The sequence below is a fragment of the Mobula birostris genome, chromosome 7 (assembly GCF_030028105.1).
Source record: "Mobula birostris isolate sMobBir1 chromosome 7, sMobBir1.hap1, whole genome shotgun sequence".
Lineage (NCBI taxonomy): Eukaryota > Metazoa > Chordata > Chondrichthyes > Myliobatiformes > Myliobatidae > Mobula > Mobula birostris.
Window position 1 is genome coordinate 35,705,155 of NC_092376.1, and position 25,614 is coordinate 35,730,768.

The 25,614-nt window shown below is 40.0% G+C and overlaps 1 protein-coding gene across 9 annotated transcripts in view; it reads right to left on the reverse strand.

The window, feature by feature from the left end:
• Positions 1-25,614, reverse strand: part of nbeaa (neurobeachin a) — a 908,137-nt gene that overhangs the window by 15,266 nt on the left and 867,257 nt on the right. For 8 of the 9 annotated variants that reach the window (XM_072262897.1, XM_072262901.1, XM_072262905.1 and 5 more), the window contains 5 exons: positions 15,248-15,403; positions 12,953-13,123; positions 5,301-5,402; positions 4,932-5,128; positions 3,612-3,763 (listed from right to left, as the gene is read on the reverse strand). In XM_072262897.1, coding sequence (XP_072118998.1) covers positions 3,612-3,763; positions 4,932-5,128; positions 5,301-5,402; positions 12,953-13,123; positions 15,248-15,403 — 778 coding nt within the window. Of the gene's footprint in view, positions 1-3,611; positions 3,764-4,931; positions 5,129-5,300; positions 5,403-12,335; positions 12,409-12,952; positions 13,124-15,247; positions 15,404-25,614 lie in introns of those variants that run through there. The other variant, XM_072262906.1, reaches the window with a different exon arrangement.

Genomic DNA, 25,614 nt, shown 5'->3' on the forward strand with positions numbered 1-25,614 from the left:
GCCTCATCCAGAGAGCAGATCTGGCTGAGACCGAGGAATTGAGAGAAAGGTGTTTTTACAAGTAATAGAACGGGAGCAGGTATAGTCCAGGTAGCTGTGAGAGATTGTGGGTTTGTAACAGACATCAGTAGATAAGCTGTCTCCAGAGATAGGGACAGAGAGATCAAGGAAGGGGAGGGAGGTGTCGGAAATAGGCCAGGTAAGTTTGAGGACAGGGTGGAAGTTGGAGGCAAAGTAGATGAAGTCAATGAATTCTGTATTGGTGCAGGAAGCAGCACCAATGCATTTGTTGATGTAGTGTAGGAAAAGTGTGGGATGGTCACCAGTATAGGCTTGGAACATATACTGTCCCACGTAGCCATCAAATAGACAGGCATAGCTAGGACCTCAGCTCAGCTGTTCAGTGAGGTGTCCAGAGGTCAGATGGAAGTACAATTTGCAGGTGTGGAAGTTGCCACATGCACTACAGATAAGAAGGATAAAGTCCCGAGAATCCTGTGCCCTTTTCCATAGATTATTGTCTAGCAGTGAGAATGTTTCCCCTCAATGTTTCTGAACTACTCAAACATTCAACAGTATTCCAAATGTATTTAAACATATTCAAACCATTAAAACCATAAAATCAAAATCTGAAAAATAAGCAATGCAATTCAATTTACAAAAACACCCTTAAAAACAATTATAATACTTAAATAAACTAAACTAATTCAAACTGTGAATTAATCACAAATTATCTTTGTCCCTCACAGGTGTCTCTCCACAATGGATGGGGGATCCAATGTAGCTAAAAATAAAATAGAAAATGCTGGTTGAATAGTCTATTTCAACAAACAAGCTTTCACCTCCCTCCCTCTGATAGAACCAATGCCTTTTCTGTTACTTAATCCTCCTTAGTCCCCATTCTATTACAGATATCCAATTTTTGTGGAGACCTCTAGCCCTAATGCCATCATTGAGAAGTGCTGATGCTTGTTTAAACAAACTTGTTTGTAAGATTATTAAGTATACATAACTGACATGAATCAACATTTAGTTGAAAAAGGTAACGGCTACTATTCATTACATAATGTAATAACATCAGTCAAGATTTGTGATCAGGATGAAAATCACATATGGAAAGGTTGCTGAGAAAATCTATTTTTACACTGCCTATAAGAAGTATTCACCCCCTTGAAAGTTGTCACATGCTTTATTATTTTACAACTGTGGATTTAATTTGTTTTCTGATCAACAGAAAAAGATTCCTTCATGTCAAAATGAAAACAGAACTCTACAAAGTGATCTAAATTAATTACAAACATAAAACACAAAATAATTGACTGTAGAAGTAGTCACCCCCTTTAATATGACACACTAAAATATTATTGGTGCAACCAATTGGATTTAGAGGTAACATAATTAGTTAAATGGAGATCTGTTTTTGGATACCTGTCTGCAGTCAAGGAGCTTCGACTGATTGTGGTAAAAATACACAGGTATCTGGAAGGTCCAACTTCTGGTTAGTCAGTATCCTGGCAAAAACTACACCATGAAGACAAAATAACATTCCAGGTAACTCCGTGGAAAGGTTATTGAAAAGCATAAGTCAGGTACAAGAAAATTTCCAAGTCACTGAATATCCCTTGGAGTACAGTTAAGTCAATCATCAAGAAATGGTAAGAATACAGCACAGCTGTAATTCTGCCTAGAGCAGGTCATCCTCAAAAACTGAGTGATCACGCAAGAAGGGAACTAATGAGGGAGGCCACCAAGAGACCTATAACAACTCTGGAGGAGTTAGAAGCTTCAGTGGCTGAGATGGGAGAGACTGTGCATACATATGCTTCACCAGTTGCAGATTTATGGGAGAGTGGCAAAGAGAAAGCCACTGTTGAAAACAACTCAAAAATCTAGGCTAGAGTTTGCCAGAAGGCATGTGGGAGACTTTGAAGTCAGGTGGAAGAAGATTCTAGGTCTGATGAAACCAAAATTGAGGTTTTTGGCCATCAGACTGAACGCTATGTTTGGCATAAGCCAAACACTGCACATCATCAAAAACACAACATAGCTACAGTGAAGCATAGTGGTGGCTGCATCATGTTGTGGGAATGCTTCACTGCAGCAGGCCCTGGAAGACTTGTGGAGGTAGAGGGTAAAATGAATGCAGCAAAATTCAGGGAAACTCTGGAGGAAAACCTGATGCAGTCTGCAAGAGGACTTGGAAGAAGAGTCCAGACCTCAAACCAAATAAGAATTTGTGGCTGGGGAAGGGTTGTTCAATCACGATCTCTACGCAATCTGACAGCCTGAACAGTTTTTTAGAGAAGCATGGGGAAAATTGTAGTGTCAAGATGTGCAAAGCTGATAAAGACCTATCCACAGACCCAAGGCTGTAATTGTTGCCAAAGGTGCATCTACTAAATGCTGACTTAAAGGGGGTGAATATTTATGCAATTCATTATTATTTTGTTGAATTACTGCAATGAATTTAGACCAACTTGTAGAAATCTGTTTTCACTTTCACACAAAAGTCTTCTCTGTTGATCAGAATCGAAAAAGCCAAATTAAACCCACTGTGATTCAATGTTGTAAAACAATAAAACATAAACATTTCCAAGAGGGGGGGAATACTTTTTATAGGCACTGTAACTCGAAAGCTTCAATGATTTCTTTTCTGCAGACCAGAAGCAAGAATTTGTGTTCAAAGTACATTTTTCTGGGGAGACTATGCAGATTAGGAAGCATATAAAGACTGTTCAATTACCCGCAGATAGGTAAGACAATCAAGTTAACATAAATTTCATGGGGATGAATAATATTCACAACTAAATTGGTTAATCGATGATTGGGACACTTATTCATTTGTTCTCAGTTCATTAATAACCTGAGTTAATTGAGATAATGGTGGGCAGGGTGCATTTGCCAACTTCTTGAAGAGGGTATTTAAGCCAGGCAAGCAATGTCTGCAAGCTGTTTAAGGTAGACTGTGCAGTCTTGGCTTAGCTCCCTGATATGCTTAAGAAAGTTCAACAACTGTGAAAAAAGGCAGCTCCCATTCATGCCTTATGTTAATATCTTCCAGTCCATTGTGAGGAAATCAGTAATGATTATATGTCTGCTTTTATTATTTTGTGGTTATTACAGTTACTTCTCATTTCTTAATGAACCAATAAAATTACTCTATTCCTTGCCCTACTGGGTAACCTGCGATTTTTTTTGTAAATATAGAGTAAACTATACATAAGAAATGACAACTTTACTGCCTGCTTTGGAAGATCATCACTTTATAAGTTAAGTTAATAATTACCTAAATTTTGCCTTGGTATACCTAAAACTGTGGCATAACAAAGTGTCTTATATCAAGGTTGTATTGTAATGTTTTTTCTCTTGTTCTACTAGCCTAATTCCTTGAAAATCTTTGTAGAACTATAAGTCTTTCTCATTGGTAAGATACCACTGAATCAATGCAGCATGTTATTCATTGCTGTCATATCTTGCCTCTTATGGCATACCTGGAACTGTCCACAGTACTTTCAACAGCTTTTGGAGATGTTTTTATTTAAGAATTATGAGATATGAATCAAAAATATTAGAAATATTATCCTGCATTCTTATTTCATGGCTTCCATTACCTTTGATCATGAGAGAGGTCCATAGCCCTAATGCCAGCATCGCAACCTGGGTAAATATATAATTGTTTGAAGTCACAGGCTTGCCACACTTCTACAACACCATTATCACCGCCTGTTACCAGGTTCTGTCCATCACTGCTGAGAAGTAAGGCCTATAGAAAAGAAAGCAAGCTTTGAGGAAATATATAAAGACAGTATAAGATCACTAAATGTCCTGTCCAGAATTCCTCAAGTTCACTGCTAAATGACTGAAAAAAAATTACAGTAGATTCACAGACATTTAGTTTATTTTATTCTACAAACTGAACACTTTATCCCCAATATCCTGCATTTTGCTACCTGTCCTGAATGCTCAAGCTCCAGATCCGTATGGCCAAGATCACCCTGGAGCCAAGCAGTAAAAGAACTGTGTGAGGCATTTGTCACAAATGGTGCAATTGGGACTTTTAACCAGGCCAGAAGCCTTGTCCACAATACTCCTCTGGAAATCCTTAACAGATGGGAAATCCATCCACGGATTCATTACCTCTGATTACTATCCATGTGTTTAATGATTTTGGTTGTTTCTGACTTTAAATAAAAATATAATATAAAAGTAAAATAATTAAAAATTACTAAAATGTTTCTGAACAAGTCTATAAACATGCTTGAAAATAGTTTTGTTTGTCATTAAAGCAAGCATATTATAATAATAACAAATGTAATTTACTTTCCTTCTTTCCATTTCTACGTTGCCAATCAAATGACATGGCTCACCAATCCCACACTGGGAAGGGCCCAGGACCAGAAACCGGAATGCCCAATGTAAAATGCTGGGGAATTCCAACAAGCTCCTTTTCCATAGTTGTACTCCATGCATTGTAAAGTAGAGAATGGAAGTGCTCAGCAAGCAAAATAAGGACCCCTGAATTCACTCAAGACTTACTTGGGTAAAATTTAGCCATCAGTAGTTTCTTGGTGATTCTAAATTGCTTATTTACTCAGTATGTGATTAATTTTCTTGTATGTACAAAACTAGAAAAATAATCTGAGGTGACTGGAAGATCTGTACTCCATGTGGGTGTGTTAACAATAAAAGCAGTATTGCCAAAAATTCAAACTCATACCAAGCTCCAGTACCACACAGTATACACTGGTAATAATTAGCACCTCCAAAATTCCCAGATTCACAATTGAAGAGGAAACTTGATCGTGTTAATAAACACTTTTACAAGAAATGTCTTTTAAAATAAAAACAATGGGATGCAGGAAAGCATCTACAGAGAAGTAATCTGAAAACAGATAGAAATGCAATATTTTGCTGCTTTCAATGCCACTTACTCTTGTTGAGTCATTGGTCTCCATCTGCCCTAACAGCTTGCCATTGATGCTAAAATTACAGAACCTTCCTCTTTCATAGTAGATGATGCAGTGACCTTCACTGGATACAGAAATAAGTCGTGGGTAGACACAGTTTTCTGGGCCCTCCAAAGCCCTAAGGAGATCTCCTGTAATTGTATGCACCAGGCATGGGCCTTCTGGAAAAGAGCATGGAAAAATTCAGAAAAACCTCTAACACCTGCTGGATAGGGCTGGATAGTCATTTCTACAGGTGAGTGGCACCTTATAATTCACTGTGCTCAAAGGAAAATAGAGACTCACAAAAATAACAAAAAGTAGTAGTATTTTTGTAGTGGCATGCCTGCTCACCTTTGGCTCCACTGATGACAAGTCCCAGTTCAGCACACACAGATACAGAAACTACTTCATGGTCATGACCAGTCAGTACAGCTCTGGGAGCAGGGTAATCACCTGAAAGTAAAAGTTAAATATAACGTACAACAAGAATATACTGCACTATATATATTTCAGATTTTGATTTTAAATAACTGTATTAAAAGTGTTCAGATCTAATTTTAATTGTAAATACAATCAATTTACATAAGCAGAGTACAACTGCAGCTATGGGGAACCTTTAGCTCAAGTGACCAAGAACAAAATTCCATCTTTTAGGTACAGAACAAACTGGTTTTAAAAGGAATATGAATTAATTTTCTATTACACTGATCAAAACATTGAGGTAATACACCACTTAAAGGGTTAAATTCTGTAACAAATGAACAACAAATATAGTATACAAGCAAAAGAGCTATTACAATTCCACAACCAGCAAATCAGATCATGGGGCTTCAGTTCTTCCAGATGTAGTTATGAACAGCTAATGACAACAAAAGCCTCAAGGGACATTCACATCTATAATGGGGCCAACAAGTCGCCTGGAAGTACTATATGGATGATCCAAGATTGTTTCTTCACAAGATTGCCGTCATCATGGAAGTCAGTTGAAAGTCAATTTGATTCAATGCACGTGTAATCAAGAAAGGGCTTGGAGCAGTGGCTACAGCAAAGGAAATGGAAAAAGCCATCATGCCAACTGAATAATTGTGCCTCAGAACCAGTAGCATTTCAAGCCAACTCTGTTACAGTATAGTTACAACACTAGAATCCATTCTACAAAATGGAAAATTGCCCAGTATATCCTGTCCACTAAAAGCAGGACAAATAAAATGTGGCTAATTACAATCTAATCACTCTTCTCTTTGGCGTCAACAAAGTGTTGGAAGATATCATTCACTGACTTTGCTGACAAGTAACAATTCCTCATCAGTAATGGGCCCACCGGTGCTCATACCTGGGGGCGGAGGGCTAGTGGGGATAAGCTCCCACTACCTACTAAATGCTCCCAATGGCATGCGTCTCAAATAGCCTCTGACAACAAAGACCAGCTTATGACGTTCATGTGTGGCTTGGCTATTATGCCCAGCCAGAACCATTTCTTCTGACAGAAGAGGGGACGAAGGCAAGTTACTGATGCCTTAAAACTAGTCACTAGTCAGCTGTGATTGGCAGTTCATCTAAGAGAAGGAACTCAGATCTCAAACTTCTGCTGTGTTGCATCTATACCACTCATGGGGAAGGCTTTGGGAGTAAACGCTGAGGGGAAAACCAGAGCTGGAGTCCTACAGCAGACCTACGTTGAGTTCAACACTGACTGGCAACTCTTGTAACACTGCTGCTGCCAAACTGTATCAGACTCTGCTGTACCTTTGGATTCATTAGCTGCGTGGAGATAGGGAGCCTGTTGCACGTGCAACAACTTGCTCTCCACCGCCCTAGCTTGCATATCATATAGACAGCTAGGGAAAAACATCCATGGTCAACCTCAATCATCAGAGAGCCACACAGATACCCAATTTGGGCTCCAGGCCAAATCACAATTTTGATCCAAATATAGAACAAACAAAGTACTATAGTGATGAGATGAGAATTACAGCCTCTAATATCAAGGCAGCATGTGGCAGAGTTTGATATCAAGGAGCCCAGTTAAAATTAAAGTCAATAGGCATCAAAGGGAAATTAGTTCGGTGTTTGGAGTTATTCATATACAAGGGCTGTGGTTGATGGAGGTTAATGATTCCACATTGAACATCAATGCAAGAGTTAAAAGCAGTGTCCTATATTCAGCCACTTTCAGCTTCTTCATCAATGAACTTCCTTCCACCATTTGGTCAGAAGTAAGGATGTCCACTGATTATTTCACAAAGTTCAGTTCTGTTTACAACTCCCCAGAAAGAGAAAGTAAAACAGAAAAATTCTCTGCAGATCAGATGACAACTGTGTTATTTTTGCTGTTCAGCCTGCACTTGGTTCCATGACGCAGTGAAAAAATTGAAAAAAGACAGGCAGTCAGCATAGATAAACCTCAAGCTTTGTCAGCAATCAAAGGAACTAAATGCTTCTCTATGTCCTTAACCTTTGGCTATGTTCATAAGCAACTTGAAATGTTTAAATATTGAAAGTATTGAAAGAATAAATTTAACGCTTTTAACAATGAAAAATACTAAGGCAGATTTAATTCATCTAAAGCTGCAAATTGTCTACCTATATACACTTGTTCCTTGCAGCCATTCCCTCCAATCAAATGAATAAGCTTATTATTCCTGCAGCTGGTTTACCCTGATGCAGGCTCATCAGGGATTTCCTCACTGCAACTACTCAGGACTGGAGGAAGTTCGCAGTCTCTCAGGATTTGGAGTACAGCCAGGAAGATATCAGCTAAGGTCAGCCAACAAATTTGGTGGTTCCTCACTCACATCAGGGTCCCAAACTACAACATCTGACATTTAAAAGGGAGGTTGTTATGTAAATAGCAGCATTTCAGCAACAAACTACTGACATTTCACAGTTAGTAGTGACCCTTTAAAATTGTCACAAGTGATGCAGACTTATGATCATATTTCCATCTTTGATATTAAAAAGTCTTCTCTGGTGTGTTTTTTCATAAATATTTACAGGTTTTTAAATCATTGGGAAAACTGAAGTCATGAAAATCAAGACAAATTTGAGGCAGAGCTAAATTAATAATGTGCGTTGAAATATTAACTTCAACAGAAATCAATAAATAACAGTAAACAGAGATGAGAAACAACTGATTCTCTTGTGATCTTAAAACAATATGAGAAAACATAAGGAAACTACATAGAACATCAGCAAAGAAATGAATTAATTTCAATTAGTAAGTGTGCAAGTTGAAGCGGGAAATACAGTGCCTATAAAAAGTATTCATTGCCCTTGGAAGTTTTCATGTTTCATTGTTATACAACATTGAATCATGGTGGATTTAGTTTGGCTTTTTTGACACTGATCAACAGAAAAAGACTCTTTTGTGTCAAAATGAAAACAGACCTCTACAAAGTAATCTTAATTACTTGCAAATATAAAACACAAAATAATTGATTGCATGTATTCAGCCCCTTCAAATCGATATTTACTAGATGCACCTTTGGCAACATATATAGCCTTGAATCTGTGTGAATAGGTCTCTATCAGCTTTGCACATCTGGAAACTGCAAGTTTTCCCCATTCTTGTTTACAAAACTGCTCAAGCTCTGTCAGATTGCATGGGGATCATGAGTAAACAGCCCTTTTCAAGTCGAGCCACAAATTCTCAATTGGATTGAGGTCTGGTCTCTGACTTGGCCACTCCAGGACATTAACTTTGTTGTTTTTAAGCTATTCCTGAGTAACTTTGGCTCTATGCTTGGAATCATTGTCTTGCTGGAAAACAAATCTTCTCCCAAGTTGCAGTTCTCTTACAGACTGCATCAGGTTTTCCTCCAGGATTTCCCTGTATTTTGCTGCATTCATTTACCCTCTACCTTCACAAACCTGTTAGGGCCTGTTGCAGTGAAGCATCCTCACAGCATGATGCAGCTACCACCGTTCTTCACAGTAAGGATGGTGTGTTTTTGATGATGTGCGGTGTTTGGCTTATGCCAAGCATAGTGTTTGGGTCTGATGGCCATAAAGCTCAATTTTGGTTTCATCAGACCATAGAACATTCTTCTAGTTGTCTTTAGAGTCTCCCACATGCCTTCTGGCAAACGCTAGCCGAGATTTCATGTGAGTTTTTCAACAGTGGCTTTCTCTTTGCCACTTTCCCATAAAGCTGCAACTGGTGAAGCACCCAGGCAATAGTTGTTGGATACCTAGTCTCTGCCATCTTAGCCACTAAAGCTTGTAACTCCCCCAGAGTTGTCTTAGGTCTCTTCATGGCCTCCCTCACTAATTTCCTTCTTGCACAGTCAGTCAATTTTTGAGGATGGCTTGCTCTAAGCAGATATACAGCTGTGCCATTTCTTTCCAATTCTTTATGATGGACTAAACTGTACTCCAAGGGATAATCAATGACTTGGAAATCTCCTGACTTATGCTGTTCAATAACCTTTTCATGGAGTTGCTTGGAGTGTTCTTTTGTCTTTATGGTGTAGTTTTTGCCAGGATACTGTCTCACCAGCAGCTGGACCTTCCAGATAGAGGTGTATTTTTATTACAATCAATTGAAACACCTTGACTGTACACAGGTCTCCAAAAACAGATCACCATTTAACTAATTCTGTGAATTCTAAAACCAACTGGCTGCATCAGATTTAGTGTGCCATACTAAAGGCAGATGAATACTTGAGCAATCAAGTATTTTATTTTATATCAGTAATTAATTTAGATCACTTTGTAGAGATCTGTTTTCACTTTGACACGAGAGTATTTTTCTGTTGACCAGTGTCAAAAAAAATCAAATTAAATCCACTGTGATTCAATGTTGTAATACAATAAAACATGAAAATTTTCGGGGGGGGGGTGGTGCATGAATACTTTTTATAGGCACTGCATTTGCAACATCTTGCAGTAGCAGCTCATCTAATAATACAAGTAGTTACTTTCTGATGTTCTCTATTCAATGAGAAGTGACTATGTTCTCATTGTCTCTTCCAGACACCATCAAGTAGAGTGAATCCATAGTTTTGTTTGATGCACTTGTAAACCTGTTAAAAAAAACTTGTGCCATACCAAGGGAAAGCAACACTGATTGCACACAGCTTTGTGAAGTAATTGCTGCATTTTATTTCCAGCGTGGAAGAGGAGGCAGTCCTACTAGCCTTCCACTGTTGTACACCCAATGATGTTGTAGCCCTAGAGAAGTAATGCTTCTGCTTCCATTTCATTCCAAGTAGAGCTAGGAGAAGCATTGCTTCAACAGCTGAGGAATGTCAAACAGATCCTCAGAAGCAAGTTTGTTTGCTTGTGTTTTCCCTGAATATAAGCATGAAGAGGTCAGGAGCTGGAACTTCTGCTGCTCTGCCATTCAATAAAATCACGGGTTATCCTCACCTCAGTGTCATTGTCCTGATCTTTTGAATGGTGCAACAGCATGGCTAACTCCTCTGCTGTTTTATGTTCTCACATTTTAAGAGACAACAGAATTAACATGACTATTGTTATTAATGACTATTCTTTCTTCTTGTACTGCTATTTAATAGTTAAATTTAAATCTAGTGCTGAGCTGTGAACTCACATATCTGAATAATCAGTCCAGGTCTCTGGGTTGTAGTCTGGTAACTTCTTCACTATAATACTACTGTACCCTATTCAATGAAAGGGTAGGAACTAGAAACTGAAAGGGGGATAAAAAGGAAACAAAACAACAGACTTTTAAAAAAAGAATGCTGAAAATGAGTTAATAAATACTATATGAACTATATTTATCACTAGCTGCACAATGGAGTATACAACTTTATTCCGGATCACGACCTTCCCGTCCACTCCCACCTCCCCTACTGTCCTACCCTGCAATGAAAACAAAAATGTACGAATGCATGCTCTTTGGAGGTGTCTAATGAGAAACGTCAGATGAAATCTCTCTAATCAATGGATCTTCAGGCTCTTGGGACAAAGTGTGAATTGAATTGATCCCTTCAAGAGAACAGCAGTCAAAGGCTGAATGTAATATATTGCAAAGAAATGCTCTGGAGGATTCTTGGCCAAGTGCAACACACCTGCCTGACAATAAAAGATTCAATCAGCTCCTTTTCTAACATAACATGTCGGAGTCTTGCAGCTCTTCAGTAGCAGCCAACAGCTTCAATTAGAGAGTGTAAATTAATATTTATCACTTTTAAATTAGTTTTTTTTGTTGTGAATTATTCTGCATCAAATTAATGCATCTGTCTTCTATCTTCCACAGATCTATCACAGTTTCACTTTGAACATTTATAGATGTTACACTCATTGACTATATCCTGCAGAATTTTAATATTAAATTTGTCAAGATATGAAAATAATACAAGTTTTAGCTGAATTGTGAACTACTTGTTCATAGTGCACAGACATCAATATGTATATATATATGTGTGTGTGTGTGTGTATATAAAATATTATTTCAGCATTTTATTTTAAATTATTCAATTTGTACCAATGTTTGTTTTGAGACGAGTTCAGTAACAATCATGTAAAATACTTTATAATAACCAGTGGAAAGCAATACCTGCATTTGCAACCAGATTACATTTTAACTCCAGATAACGAATGTCCTTGCTAGGCCTCTTCTTCCTAACAGCTTTGACCAAGGAGTAAAAAAAATCTTCGTTCTTGTTACATAAAATGGGTAGATTTTGTCTCAGTTACATAATTGAAGCTTGATGTGTAAATATACTGTATATTCAAAATGAAGCTTCATCTCCTTTTGTCATATATTGTAGTCAATCAAGCTAGGGAGGTAAAATGTGAAGAAGACCCTCTTTACATAGTAACAGCCTCCTTTGGTTACCTACCAGGTCGGGAAGTTAATACACATCCCTTTGAGTAAACCAGAAAGATTTACTGGCTCAGTTACTGTCATGAGATCTGCATTCATTTTCACAGGGAAATTGGTTTTATTTAAAAGTGAGGTTATTAAACTGAATGTCACACTGCTGAATAAATATACAGGTACTAAATAAATAAGGTTAGGCTTTACAGAATTGAATTACTATATTCAATTCTGCCAACACACATCAGCTTGTGTGATAACTCCGTAGGAATGCTCAGTTTCAAAGTAGCTCTAGATATGTTATTAGCTTTATAACAGGAATGAAAGCTATCAACCTTCTTCATCTGCTTGCAAACGTTAACATGTACTTGTGATGACAATGTGTTTGCTATCAACTTTCTGACATTTTGCTTGCTGATCTCAAAACTGTTGGAAATCATATTAATAAATGAGCTTAGCTGATTGTTTAAAACTTAAAGTGTATACTTACACCTTTGTTTGGGAAAAAGGAGCCTGTTATCTACAAACGTAGTTATGCTCTGAAAAAACCTTTTAGATCATTGTGAACTACTTGTTCATTCTGCACAGACGTCTATGTTGTAGCATGCTATTACTTCTCCAATTGCTGAGAGGATTGCCTTCTCTTTTATACACATTAAGGTATTCAGCTAACTAAAATATAGAAAAATTTCAGAAAAATTAAAGTATCATAGACAGCAGTTCTTTTTATTCCTAAATATTATAGTACTATAAAGAAAAGCAAATCATTATAATTAAAGATCTCTAATAAATCACTGAAATTTTACAAGATGTTAGGCAATGTAGTTAACCTATAAACTGTTAATGAGCTAAATCAATTTTAAAAATAAAACAAATCTTTCCCTTTGATTTTAGTTTGCCTTTATAGACAGGCGTTGCATTAAATAAGATGCATTATTCCCATTATCCCAATTACAATCTTCAAAAAATCTCATTTCACAGATTGGAGGACTCAGTAAAACTGCAAATCTTAATTAATGCTCCAACACAACTGAAAATACATTACTTCAGTTCTAATGACTGAAACAGCTAATCATTGGTCTTGACATTTTTAATTCCTAAACCATGTAGTTATTATTTTGGTTCTAGAAGGCTTGACAAATAAGCACTGGATATCTGCTGCACTCAACTTTTTACACATCAAGGTATCAGGTGATACCTTCCACAGGCTACTTACTATTGTTAGGGTTGTCTCCAATGATGTGATGTCGGCCACTCCAGTACCATAGCAGAAGTGTGGCATCACGAGAACCTGATACAATGTAACAATCACCACCAATATATGATTCAGATCTGGCCAAGCATGTAACCACATCCCAGTGTCCAAACACGATTTGTGTTAATTTTCCTAAAAATAATTACATTGTTTTCATGAAAGAGTTGTGAAAGAATATTTTATATATAACCATATAACAATTACAGCACAGAAACACAGAAACAGGCTATCTCAGCCCTCCTAGTCCGTGCCGAACTCTTATTCTCACCTAGTCCCACCGACCTGCACTCAGCCCATAACCCTCCATTCCTTTCCTGTCCATATATCTATCCAATTTAACTTTAAGTGACAACATCGAACCTGCCTCAACCACTTCTGCTGGAAGCTCGTTCCACACAGCTACCACTCTCTGAGTAAAGAAGTTCCCCCTCATGTTACCCCTAAACTTTCGCCCTTTAACTCTCTACTTGTGTCCTCTTGTTTGAATCTCCCCCATTCTCAATGGAAAAAGCCTATCCACGTCATCTCTATCTAACCCCCTCATAATTTTAAATACCTCTACCAAGTCCCCCCTCAACCTCTTACACTCCAAAGAATAAAGACCCAACTTGTTCAACCTTTCTCTGTAACCTAGGTGATGAAACCCATATATATATATATATATATATATATATATATATACACACACACACACAAATTGACGATTCTTCTGTCTTAATGTTACATTTTAAGTTTTCTAATTATAAAATAAATAGCTTCCAATAGGAGTTGTTCAGTAAAACCTTGAAAGAAGTACAACTAGTTGATACAGTGCAATAAATATATAAAAAGAACAATGAGGGATGTTTTCTTTGTTATCCATGGATTGTATATAAACACTCAATCTCAGTGAGACTAGTCACCTATGCACCAACAAGTAGCATCCTTGTGATGAGAGGTGCAGCAATAATTTTATATTCCATTGAATGTTTTGATTTTAGTTGCAAGGCTGTGGGGAGGCATCAAATGCAGATGAGAGAGGAAAATTAAATATAGCATTAAAAAGGATCTGGTTATTGATCATATTCCAACCATGAGGATCATCAACTTTTCTGTTGGGTCTCTTCATACATATAATTAAATAGCTTTCCTTTTAGGTGTTAATCTTTTGAGTTATTTTCTACATATGGTGCAAGATCATTCACACCTCCTTTTATGGTGTTTTAAAAATATATTAACTGATAAATAACTGAGTAAAGCTTAATTTAAAAGAAATTACTTTGAGGCTACGTGATAGACTGGTGTCCTATGCGGGGAGTGTGAGCACGTGGCCAAGTGGTTAAGGCATTGGACTAGCTACCTGAAGGTCGTGAGTTCGAGCCCCAGCCGAGGGAACGCGTTGTGTCCTTGAGCAAGGCACTTAATCACCCATTGCTCTGCGACGACACTGATGCCAAGCTGTATGGGTCCTAATGCCCTTCCCTTGGACAACATTGGTGTCGTGGAGAGGGGATGCTTGCAGCATGGGCAACTGCTGGTCTTCCATACAACCTTGCCCAGGCACAGATCCATGGTCTCACAAGACTAACGGATGCCTTAAATTAATTAAATTATCCGGGGGGTGGGGTGGAGTCTCGTACTCTCAGTTGCTTCACGCCACAGAAACCGGCTTGAGCACCGGCCTGATGGACCACAGGGCTCGGGACAGACTTTGACTTTGAGGATACCATCAATACTGGTATCAATATCTAAATAGATTTGAGTAACATGCCTACTGCAGAGCATAATGGTTAGGCATATTTTATATTCTTTCCAACTGAGCACATCACTGTAAGCCCCTATTTATTATCTGTCCATAATAATTCTTGAAAATGTTCAGGCAAGCTGCCTCCTACATGTGCTGCAGTAATTTTGTAGTGGTCTTTGATGCATTTAAAACCAACCACATGTCAGTTTGGTCTGGAGTCTCCATTCTGCAAAAAAAATCTGCTGCTATTTTATCAATGAACTATCAATTGAGCAATTTTTATTCAGGTAGTAGTCTGAAATAATAACCAGAGATGTCTCCTGAGTGAATTCCCATAACTTAAAGAGACATAACTGAAAAGAGAAAGAATACACAGTACAATGTAAAGATTCAAAGACTCAATATTCAAATTCTGCACTTTAAGCACAACTTCTTTGTTATTTATATATATTTAATATTACTAGTTGCTCTGAATTCAAACTATCGTCCTTAACTTTAGTAATAGTTTTCTGTGGCTACGTAGCATGTACCTGTTTCTGTTGAGTACACTCGAAAACTTTTGTCCCAGAATCCACAAACAAGTATGTAACGATTATCTGCTGTCACAACAAAGCAGTGGGCATTAATCTGAATGCTCTGATCTACAAGGTCTGTGATCTGCCTTTTGTTCACACCAGCATTATTGGCTGCAGGGAGACAAAGGGAAAACAATGTTTGTGAAAGAAACAAAGTTTTATTTATTTATTTAGAGATAAAGCACAGAATAGGCCCTTTTGGCCCACTGAACAAAAATCGACAACCCCATTTTGGTCACATGACAATTTACAATGATCAATTGACCTACTAACTGGTACTTTTTTTGGATTGTGGGAAGAAACTCATGCATTCCACAGGGAGGATGTAGAAATTCCTTACAGAGGATACTGGTATTTAACCCTGAACTCAAATGCACCGATCTGTAATAACGTCGTGCTAACTGCTATGCTACCATGATTTATTTGCTGGTCAAACAAACAATTTTCACCTCTTGCTATCTACTTAACCTGGACAATGGAGCTCTAACTATGAACTAAAAAGGTTAAGAATGGCATTTTATCTATATTCACAAACAGATGCACTGCTCAGTAAATGAAGTTCAGCTGTCTTCTGTTTTGCACTTGTACCCTACTGAGGTTTCTCTTATGTTCCTCAAAGAGATTTTATAATCAACAAAATCAGACACTCATGGTAGAAGAAGAAAACAATTTGACATACAAGGCCAAACTACTCAGCTTCTCTAATGAAAAATAGAGTCATATCCCACATCTATAAGGCAATTTGATTTAGTAGCCTCTCAGCAGAGCAATCGCTTTGAGATCTAATGTAAACATGTCTTCTCCGATGAAGAGCCTTGGGAGAGACAAATACGAAGTTAAAACCCAGTCACAGTATGTCATGACTGAATAATGGGTAACATTAGGAACCCTACTGAGGATGATCAAAGCTATTACATCATACTTAAGTTCATTATGCTAGATCATGATTATTGGAACAATATCAGAGCACATTTTGAGCAAGTGTTACAGCCCCTTTTTGTTCATACATGGTCATGATTAGTTAGTGGCTCAGAATGGAGCTCCTGCTATCTAATTCATGCATTAATTGACATCAGGATAAGAGAACCATTTGACAAGTATCTCTATGTGGAAATAGATCCAATAGACGCTCTGCAGTAGAGCAAACTTTTCTTCAGTTGTACTTTGTTGAGGATCAGAATGCCAGAGCTGACAGGAAATAGCAGTTGGAAACAGCTGCAGAGATCATTTCCTGCAGTGACACCACCAGGCATCAGTTCAGATGCTGGCATTGTAAAAATTGAAAGTCAACATTGGACAAACATGTTTAATGTGCTTCATGTTTAATTTATAAACACTATACATACATGCACATGAAGCATGTAAGCATGTCTAGATTACTTAACATTAACAGGTTGCAGTTAATCTGAAGTGCTTAGATTAGCTAAAAAGGTGCAATCTGGAGAACTAGAATGAAGATTGTAATTTTAGTACATATATGGGAAGCTGGTGCAAATGTATATGGAAATATTTGTTGTATTATCTAGCCTACCTGTCAAAGTGTAAGAAATGCCAAGAAATATGGGAGAGTCCATGCCCAGCTCCTGACAGGAAGCCAGTATGGCAACGGTGTGAACTGCAGTGCCAAGTGGCATTGACTGTCATTCGACATAGCACTTGAAATAAGTATTTTTTTTGCATCGATTTTGGAAGAGACAACGGTCATCCAAAATCTTTGTGCTTTAGTGTCAACTCAGGAAGCACCAATCATAACTCTACTGCTGTCATCCAGGGTACAGACTTGTGTTTTGCAAGAGCAGCGAGGTGCCACTGGGGAACAGACTGCTGCCATCCAGTAGCAGATGTACGTGCTGGAACAACAGAGAGCTGACAACTAGGAGCTCAGAGCCGCCTTCAGGGAGCAGACAGCTGTCATGATAATCTGGATTGGTGCAGCTATGGAGACTTTGATGACAGCCACATGATCTAGATACGCAGATTGTTCTATGTCAGAAATGGGTGAGTGCCACTGGTATTATGGAGTTTGAAGGTCCTGTCCTCTCTCAGTGTTTCAGCATCTCTCTTCGCACCACTAGTTCTCATGTAATCCACTCACATGGTCCCCATATCTATCTGCTTCAGTCTACAGCCCCTCGTACTGAGAGACTGCAGTCACTAGTCGACCATTCATGGTCCTGAGCTGTTTATAAACATCCATCACAGCCAAGTGCAGAGAACCCAAATAGGAGAGAGGAACCTTTCACAAGCCTGGCTGCAGCTACAATTGCACACTGCAGAGAGGTATTCAGATGAGCAAACTCCAGTTGAACGTTTTTATATAAAGGGTAAACACGGAATTTATTATAGAACACAGAACAGTACAGGCCCTACAGCCCACGGTGTTTTGCCAACCTCTTAAACTACTCCAAGATCAATCTGACCTTTCCCTCCCGCATAGCCCTCCATGAGCCTATGTAAGGGGCTCTTAAAAGGCCCTAATGTATCTGCCTCTATCACCACTCCTGGCAGTGCATTCAATGCACTTACCATTTCCTGCGTAAAAAAACCTAACTCTAATATCTCCCCTAGACCTTCCTCTAATCATTTCAAATTACGCCTCTCATAGTAGCCATTATCCATTTCAGACTTGGGAAAAAGGTGCTGGCTGTCCAGTCTATCTATGCAGCTTATCTTATACAACTCCATTAAGTCTCCTCTCTTTCTCCTTTGCTCCAAAGAGAAATGAACTAGCTCACTCAAACTTTTCTCATAAGACATCTTCTCTAATCCAGACAACATCCTGGTAAATCTCTGAACTCTCTCTAAAACTTTTACATTGTGACAGAGGGCTTTGTCACTGCCCTTGGGCAGCACTGCAAGAATTTTACACCCTTGAAGCAGCACACACAAAAACATACAGGGAATAACAGTTATGCTTATTAAAACATAAATGTTTATTTGTTTTACATTTGCTGTTTGTTAAGTGCTCCATTGGTCTGCCTGTCTGTTCATTTGTTTGCGGTTTGGCAGTTCTGGGTACGTCTCAGCAAAACCGAGGCGCTGCTTTAGGGCAGGTATTATTCCTGAGTTTGCAGCAGGGACATTCCATGGGCTACTGGGGAGGAGGGCTAAAGGTACAAAATGGGCCTCGGTGTACTCTCTAGTATGACTGGAGGTAGACCATAAATTGTGGTAGGTGCTTGTGAACTAAGTTGAGGAAGGATTTGAATATCAATTGATCTGTGTAAATACGGGGGGCGATTGATTGGTTCGTGGCCCAAGGTAGAAGGAGTCAATTTTAGAAAACCTAGCACATTTATTTTTCCTACATTTACACACTTAGTCCAGTGGTCGTGGAGCATACGGACCCCTTCTTTGTAGAAGTTGGCGTCTTGGACCTCCAGAAAGTGGTCCACAGCAGGGGTGATTGATAAACTCATGGTCTAAGGTAGAAGGAGATGAGTTATTAACTTCAAACTTTCTGCATTTTCACTCAAAGAATTGAACTGCACGTGCATGCACCGCGAGCCCTCATCTCCTTCTACCTTAGACCACAATCAGTCGCCCCTGCTATGGACCACCTGGAGGTCCAAGACGCTCTCATTACATGCACGTGCAGTTCAACTCTTTGAGTGAGGGGATTGGCTGAGAAGGAGCGGTTGATTTAAAAACCGGTCGGGACCAGCTTGCAAGACAAACGTTCGAGGTTGGACGAGGTGCGACAAGTGAAATGAATTAGTCAAAATGTCATCTAACATAATCAAGGTTCGCTCTAGGGGAGCGGCCTGTTGGGGAGTGGCCTTGTCGAGGGAAGTGCCTTGTGAGAAAAGTGCGGGTCTTTGTCTCGAGAGTCTTTGGCGAAGAGGCTGAGGGAGCAGACTACGCCACAGTTGGAGAGGGTGAGAAGTGGTGAAGAAATGACAGATCAACTGATTCAGTGTGCTGCTTGCATGTGGGAGGTCAGGGGCGTTGATGGTGCCTCTGGCTGCTACAAATGTGGAAAGTGTGTCCAGGTTCAGCTCCTGAAGGACCGTGTTGAGGCACTGGAGAAGCAACTGGATGACCTCAGGTTCATCCGGGAAACTGAGAGTTTTCTGGACAGGACCAACAGCGAGATCATTACACCGAAGATACCGGAAGAGAGAAGGGGGCGACGATGAGGAAGAGATGGATGCTTTGAGTACAGGGGACCCCCGGGGGATGTACCTCTTGAAAACAGGTTCACCCTCTTAGAGCTGTCGGGACAGAAGACTTTGCCAGTCTGAGAGGCGGACAGGTCTGCAAGTCAAAAATTGGCGCTGAAACAAAGCTGAGGAGACGGAAGTCAGGCAGAGCCGTGGTAGTAGGGGACTCCATAGTGAGAGGTACAGAAAGGGGTTTCTGCAGCAACAGGCAGGATTTAAGGATGGTGTGTTGCCTCCCTGGTGCCAGGATCCAGGGCGTCACAGACCGATTGCAGGGCATCCTCAAGGGTGAAGGTGAACAGCCAGAAGTGGTGGTGCATGTCGGCACAAATGATGTCGGGAGGATGAGGAAAGAAATTCTGCTGCGTGACTTCAGAGAACTCGGAAGAAGGCTGAAAAGCAGGACCTCCAGGGTGGTTATCTCTGGTTTGCTTCCAGTTCCTTGTGCTGGTGAGGACAGGAACAGGGAGATAGGAGATCTGAATGTGTGGCTGAGGAGCTGGTGTGGGAGTCGAGGATTTAGATTCTTGGACCACTGGGATCTGTTTTGGGGCAAGGATGAATTGTACAAGAGGGATGGGTTGCACCTTAACAGACGGGGGACCAGCATTTTGGCAGGCAGATTTGCCACTGCTACACGGGTGTGTATAAACTAAGTAGTGGGGGGGAGGGGACGAACTGGAAATATAAGGATGGAGTTAAAGGGAAAGAGAGAATAAGAAAAGTTAAGAAAGACAACAGAATTAATAGGAAGGGATCGGAGAGTATGGCCAAGTGCAATAGGAATCGATGTGAAAGGTGAAGGGAGTAATGGATTATAAGTATTATATATGAATGCACGGAGTATAAGAAATAAAGTGGATGAGCTTGAGGCACAGTTGGAAATTGGCAAGTATGATGTTGTGGGAATAACAGAGACATGGCTGCAAGAGGACCAGGGCTGGGAAATGAATATTCAGGGATATACATCCTATCGAAAGGACAGACAGGTGGGCAGAGGGGTGGGGTGGCTCTGTTGGTGAGGAATGAAATTCAGTCACTTGCGAGAGGGGATATAGAATCAGGAGATGTAGAGTCAGTATGGATAGAACTGAGAAACTATAAGGGCAAAAAGACCCTAATGGGAGTTATCTACAGGCCCCCAAAAAGTAGCCTGGATATAGGGTGGAAGTTAAATCCAGAGTTAAAATTGGCATGTCGCAAAGGTAATACTACGGTTGTTATGGGGGATTTCAACATGCAGGTAGACTGGGAAAATCAGGTTGGTACTGGGCCCCAAGAAAGGGAGTTTGTGGAGTGCCTCAGAGATGGATTCTTAGAGCAGCTTGTATTAGAGCCTACCAGGGAGAAGGCAATTCTGGATTTAGCATTGTGTAATGAGCCAGATTTGATAAGGGAACTCGAGGTAAAGGAGCCATTAGGAGGTAGTGACCATAATATGATAAGTTTTAATCTACAATTTGAGAGGAAGAAGGGAAACTTGGAAGTGTCAGTATTACAGTTGAACAAAGGGAACTATGGTGCTATGGGAGGAGCTGGACAAAGTTCAATGGAACAATACCCTAGCAGGGATGACAGTGGAACAACAATGGCAAGTGTTTCTGGGAATAATACAGAAGGTGCAGGATCAGTTCATTCCAAAGATTCTAAGGGGAGTAAGGCGTGACCGTGGATGACAAGGGAAGTCAAGGACAGTATAAGAATAAAAGAGAGGAACTATAAAATAGCAAGGATGAGCGGGAAGCCAGAGGATTGGGAGACTTTTAAGGAGCAACAGAAAATAACTAAAAAGGCAATACAGGGGGAAAAGATGAGGTACGAAGGTAAGCTAGCCAAGAATATAAAGAAGGATAGTAAAAGCTTGTTTAGGTATGTGAAGAGGAAAAAATTAGTTAAGAACAAAGTTGGGCCCTGGAAGACAGAAACAGGTGAAATTATTATGGGTGGGGGGGAACAAGGAAATGGCAGATGAGTTGAACAGGTACTTTGGATCTGTCTTCACTAGGGAAGACACAAACAATCTCCCAGATGTTATAGTGGTCAGAGGACGTAGGGTAATGGAGGAACTGAAGGAAATTCACATTAGGCAGAAAATGGTGTTGGATAAACTGATGGGACTGAAGGCTGATAAATCCCCAGGGCCTGATGATCTGCGTCTCAGGGTACTTAAAGCGGTGGATCTAGAAATCGTGGACGCATTGGTAATCATTTTCCAATGTTCTATAGATTCAGGATCAGTTCCTGCCGATTGGAGGGTAGCTAATGTCATCCCACTTTTTAAGAGAGAAGAGAGAGAGAAAACAGGCAATTATAGACCAGTTAGTCTGACAGCAGTGCTGGGGAAGATGCTGGAGTCAATTATAAAAGATGAAATAGTGGCATATTTGGATAGCAGTAGCAGGATAGGTCTGAGTCAGCATGGATTTACGAAGCAGAAATCATGCTTGACTAATCTTCTGGAATTTTTTGAGGCTGTAACTATGAAAATGGACAAGGGAGAGCCAGTGGTTGTAGTGTACCTGGGTTTTCAGAAAGCCTTTGATAAGGGCCCACATAGGAGGTTAGTGGGCAAAATTAGAGCACATGGTATTAGGGGTAGGGTACTGACACGGATAGAAAAGTGGCTGGTAGACAGGAAACAAAGGGTAGGGATTAACGGGTCCTTTTCAGAATGGCAGGCAGTGACTAGTGTGGTACCGCAAAGCTCGGTGCTGGGACTGCAGCTATTTACAATATATATTAATGATTTAGATGAAGGGATTAAAAGTAACATTAGCAAATTTGCAGATGACACAAAGCTGGGTGACAGTGTGAAATGTGAGGAGGATGTTATGAGAATGCAGGGTGACTTGGACAGGTTGGGTGAGTGGGCAGATGCAGTTTAATGTGGATAAATGTGAGGTTATCCACTTTGGTGGCAAGAACAGGAAGGCAGATTACTATCTGAATGGTGTCAAGTTAGGAAAAGGGGAAGCACAACGAGATCCAGGTGTCCTTGTTCATCAGTCACTGAAAGTAAGCATACAGGTACAGCAGGCAGTGAAGAAAGCTAATGGCATGTTGGTCTTCATAACAAAGGGAGTTGTGTATAGGAGCAGAGGTCCTTCTGCAGTTGTACAAGACCCTGGTGAGACCCCACCTGGAGTACTGTGTACAGTTTTGGTCTCCAAATTTGAGGAAGAACATTCTTGCTATGGAAGGAGTGCAGTGTAGGTTCACTGGGTTAATTCCAGGGATGGCGGGAATGTCATATGTTGAAAGATTGGAGCGACTGGGCTTGTATACACTGGAATTTAGAAGGCTGAGAGGGGATCTGATTGAAACATATAAGATTATTAAGGGATTGGACACGCTAGAGGCAGGAAACATGTTCCCGATGTTGGGTGAGTCCAGAATCAGAGGCCACAGTTTAAGAATAAGGGGTAGACCATTTAGAACGGAGTTGAGGAAAAACTTTTTCACACAGAGGGTTGTGGATCTGTGGAATGTTCTGCCTCAGAAGGCAGTGGAGGCTAATTCTCTGGATTCTTTCAAGAAAGAGATAGATAGAGCTCTTAAAGATAGCGGAGTCAAGGGATATGGGGAGAAGGCAGGAACAGGGTACTGATTGTGGATGATCAGCTAAGATCTCAGTGAATGGCGGTGCTGGCTCGAAGGGCCGAATGGACTATTCCTGCACCTATTGTCTATTATCCTTCTATCTTAGGCCACGAACATATCAATCACCTCTGCTGTGGACCACTTCTACAAAGAAGGGATCCGTATGCTCCACAACCGCTGGACTAAGTGTGTGCATGTCGGAGGGGACTATGTTGAAAAATAAATGTGCTAGGTGTTCTAAAATTGACTCCTTCTAGCTTAGGCCACGAATTTATCAATCACCCCTTGTATTTATCTTGTATATCTGTGTAGGTTTATATCATATTGTTCCATCCTGTACATACAGTATATTTTTATACTTTAGGTCTTTGTGTGGAAAATTGGGAGCACTTAATAAAATGCCTACTTTTATGGCCGATCAAGTTTTTTTTTACAAGAGATGTAGAGCCTATGCAATACCTTTACATCACACACATGCCTCTTCCTATGACGAGGCAACCAGAACTGAACACAATGATTATATTTAGAGCTACAGTGCAGAACAGGTCCTTCTGGTCCAAAGAGCCGCACCACCCAGCAACCCACCTATTTAACCCTGGCGTAATCAGAGGACAACTTGCAATGACCAATTAACCTGCTGACTGGTAGGACTTCAAACTGTGCGAGAAAACTGGAGCACCTGGAGCTCGCAGGAAGGACATGAACTTTTTACAGAGGACGCTAGAATTGAACTCTGTATTCCGAAGCCCCAAGCTGTAATAGCATTGTACTAACTGCTACGCTACTGTGGCGCTCCACTGTAGTAGGATTATATTATAGGACTGGCCTTCAAACACGGTGAATTGGGTTAATCATCAGAAGGGAAGCACATTAATATCAAGTTATTAAGAAAGCACTGAAAAGTTTAAGTAATTGCACACAATTCTGCCTGCTGAGCATACTGCCTGTGAGGAGTGGGGCATGAAACCTCTCAGCATCAAGATGTGAGGTTCAAGACTGGAACCTGGCCAATGCAATGAATACAGATGATTGCTGGGAACTGGCAGCATTTTGCCATATCTTGATAGACTGTTGGATCCTATGGTCTTACGTCAATCTTGAGCCAGGCATTTTGGGGTGAGGTATTAAATGAATACTCCTTATTTTTAATCAGTTGATAAGAATTCAGGGAGGGGTATATGGATAATCTGGTGGCGCGGATCAGTATTAAGGAGTGGGTGGTGTTAGGTGTCATGGGACACATAAGGATTGATAAATCCTTATGATTAGATGAGATCTATCCCACATTGCCATAGGAACGAAGGGAGAAGATAGCTGGGATCATTACGGAGAATTTTGCATCTTCATGAGCCAGAAGACTGCAAGAAAGTCATAGTTTTTTCCTTTATTTAAGCAGGGCAGCAAGAATAAGCCAGGTTACAGATGTTACAGGTCTTATATTGCTGGTGGGGAAATTATTACAGAAAGTCCTAAGGGATATAATTTAGGGTCATTTAGCAGGGGCTAATCAGAACCTTCAGCATGGCTTTTTGTGAGAGAAATCCTGCTTCTCTAATTTAAGTTTTTGAGATGGTAACTAAGAAGACTGATGAAGGCAAGGCAGTAGACATTTTCCCTCATGATAGGCTAGTCCAGAAGGCTGAATCACAAAGGATCCAAGTCCACCTGACTACTTGGATCCATAATTGCCTTGGTGACAAGAGGCAGAATGCAATGGTGAAAGGACATTTTCTTCGATCAAAAGTCTGTGACCAGTAAAGTTGGACAGGGATTGACGCTGGGACCCGATAGATATATATAAAATTAGAACAGGCAAATATCAAGTAGATGGTCAGAAGTATATAATCATGGTAAGGGTATCAAAAACAAGGGGCCACAGGTTTTAGGTGAGAGGAAGGAGTTTTAAAGGAGATTTAAGACAATTTTTTAACAGAGAGTGGTTGATATCTAGAACTTGCTGCCAGAGTCAGATAAAATCACCAACTTTAAAAGACATTTAGACAGGCACCTAAGTAAACATGGCACAGAATAATACAGACCCTATACAGCAAACGGGATTAGTGTAAATGGGCAAAAAGGTTGGCATGGATGTGATAGACCAAAAGGCCTGTTTCTGTGCTGTACAAATCTATGATTCAATGTTGGTGGTGATATAAGATGTTCATCTCTTTCTTTATCTGTTTGTTTCCATAGAAATATCACTGGGGAGAAAAGAGTATGCAGGCTTATAAAGGGAGGGAGAGATGGAAGGCTCTGCCTGTTAAGATAGCAGTCTTCACAGATAGTTCCTCCACACTGTGTCATTCTTACAAGAGTACTAAGGGATGGCAGGGATTTGTACCAGATTTATAGCACAGCAGCACTATGCTACAAACACGATAATGATTGCTATTAGCATGAATTCCATTAGCTCTTTCATTCCTGGGAATGCATCTTGAGTATATGTGAGATATTAGTGTGTTGTGCACTCTATTGCCAATCCATATCTCAAAGTGTCATTGGATGTGGAGGAGGAATTCTCATCCAGACACATCTTGCAAGGGTGCAATACTTAGTCAT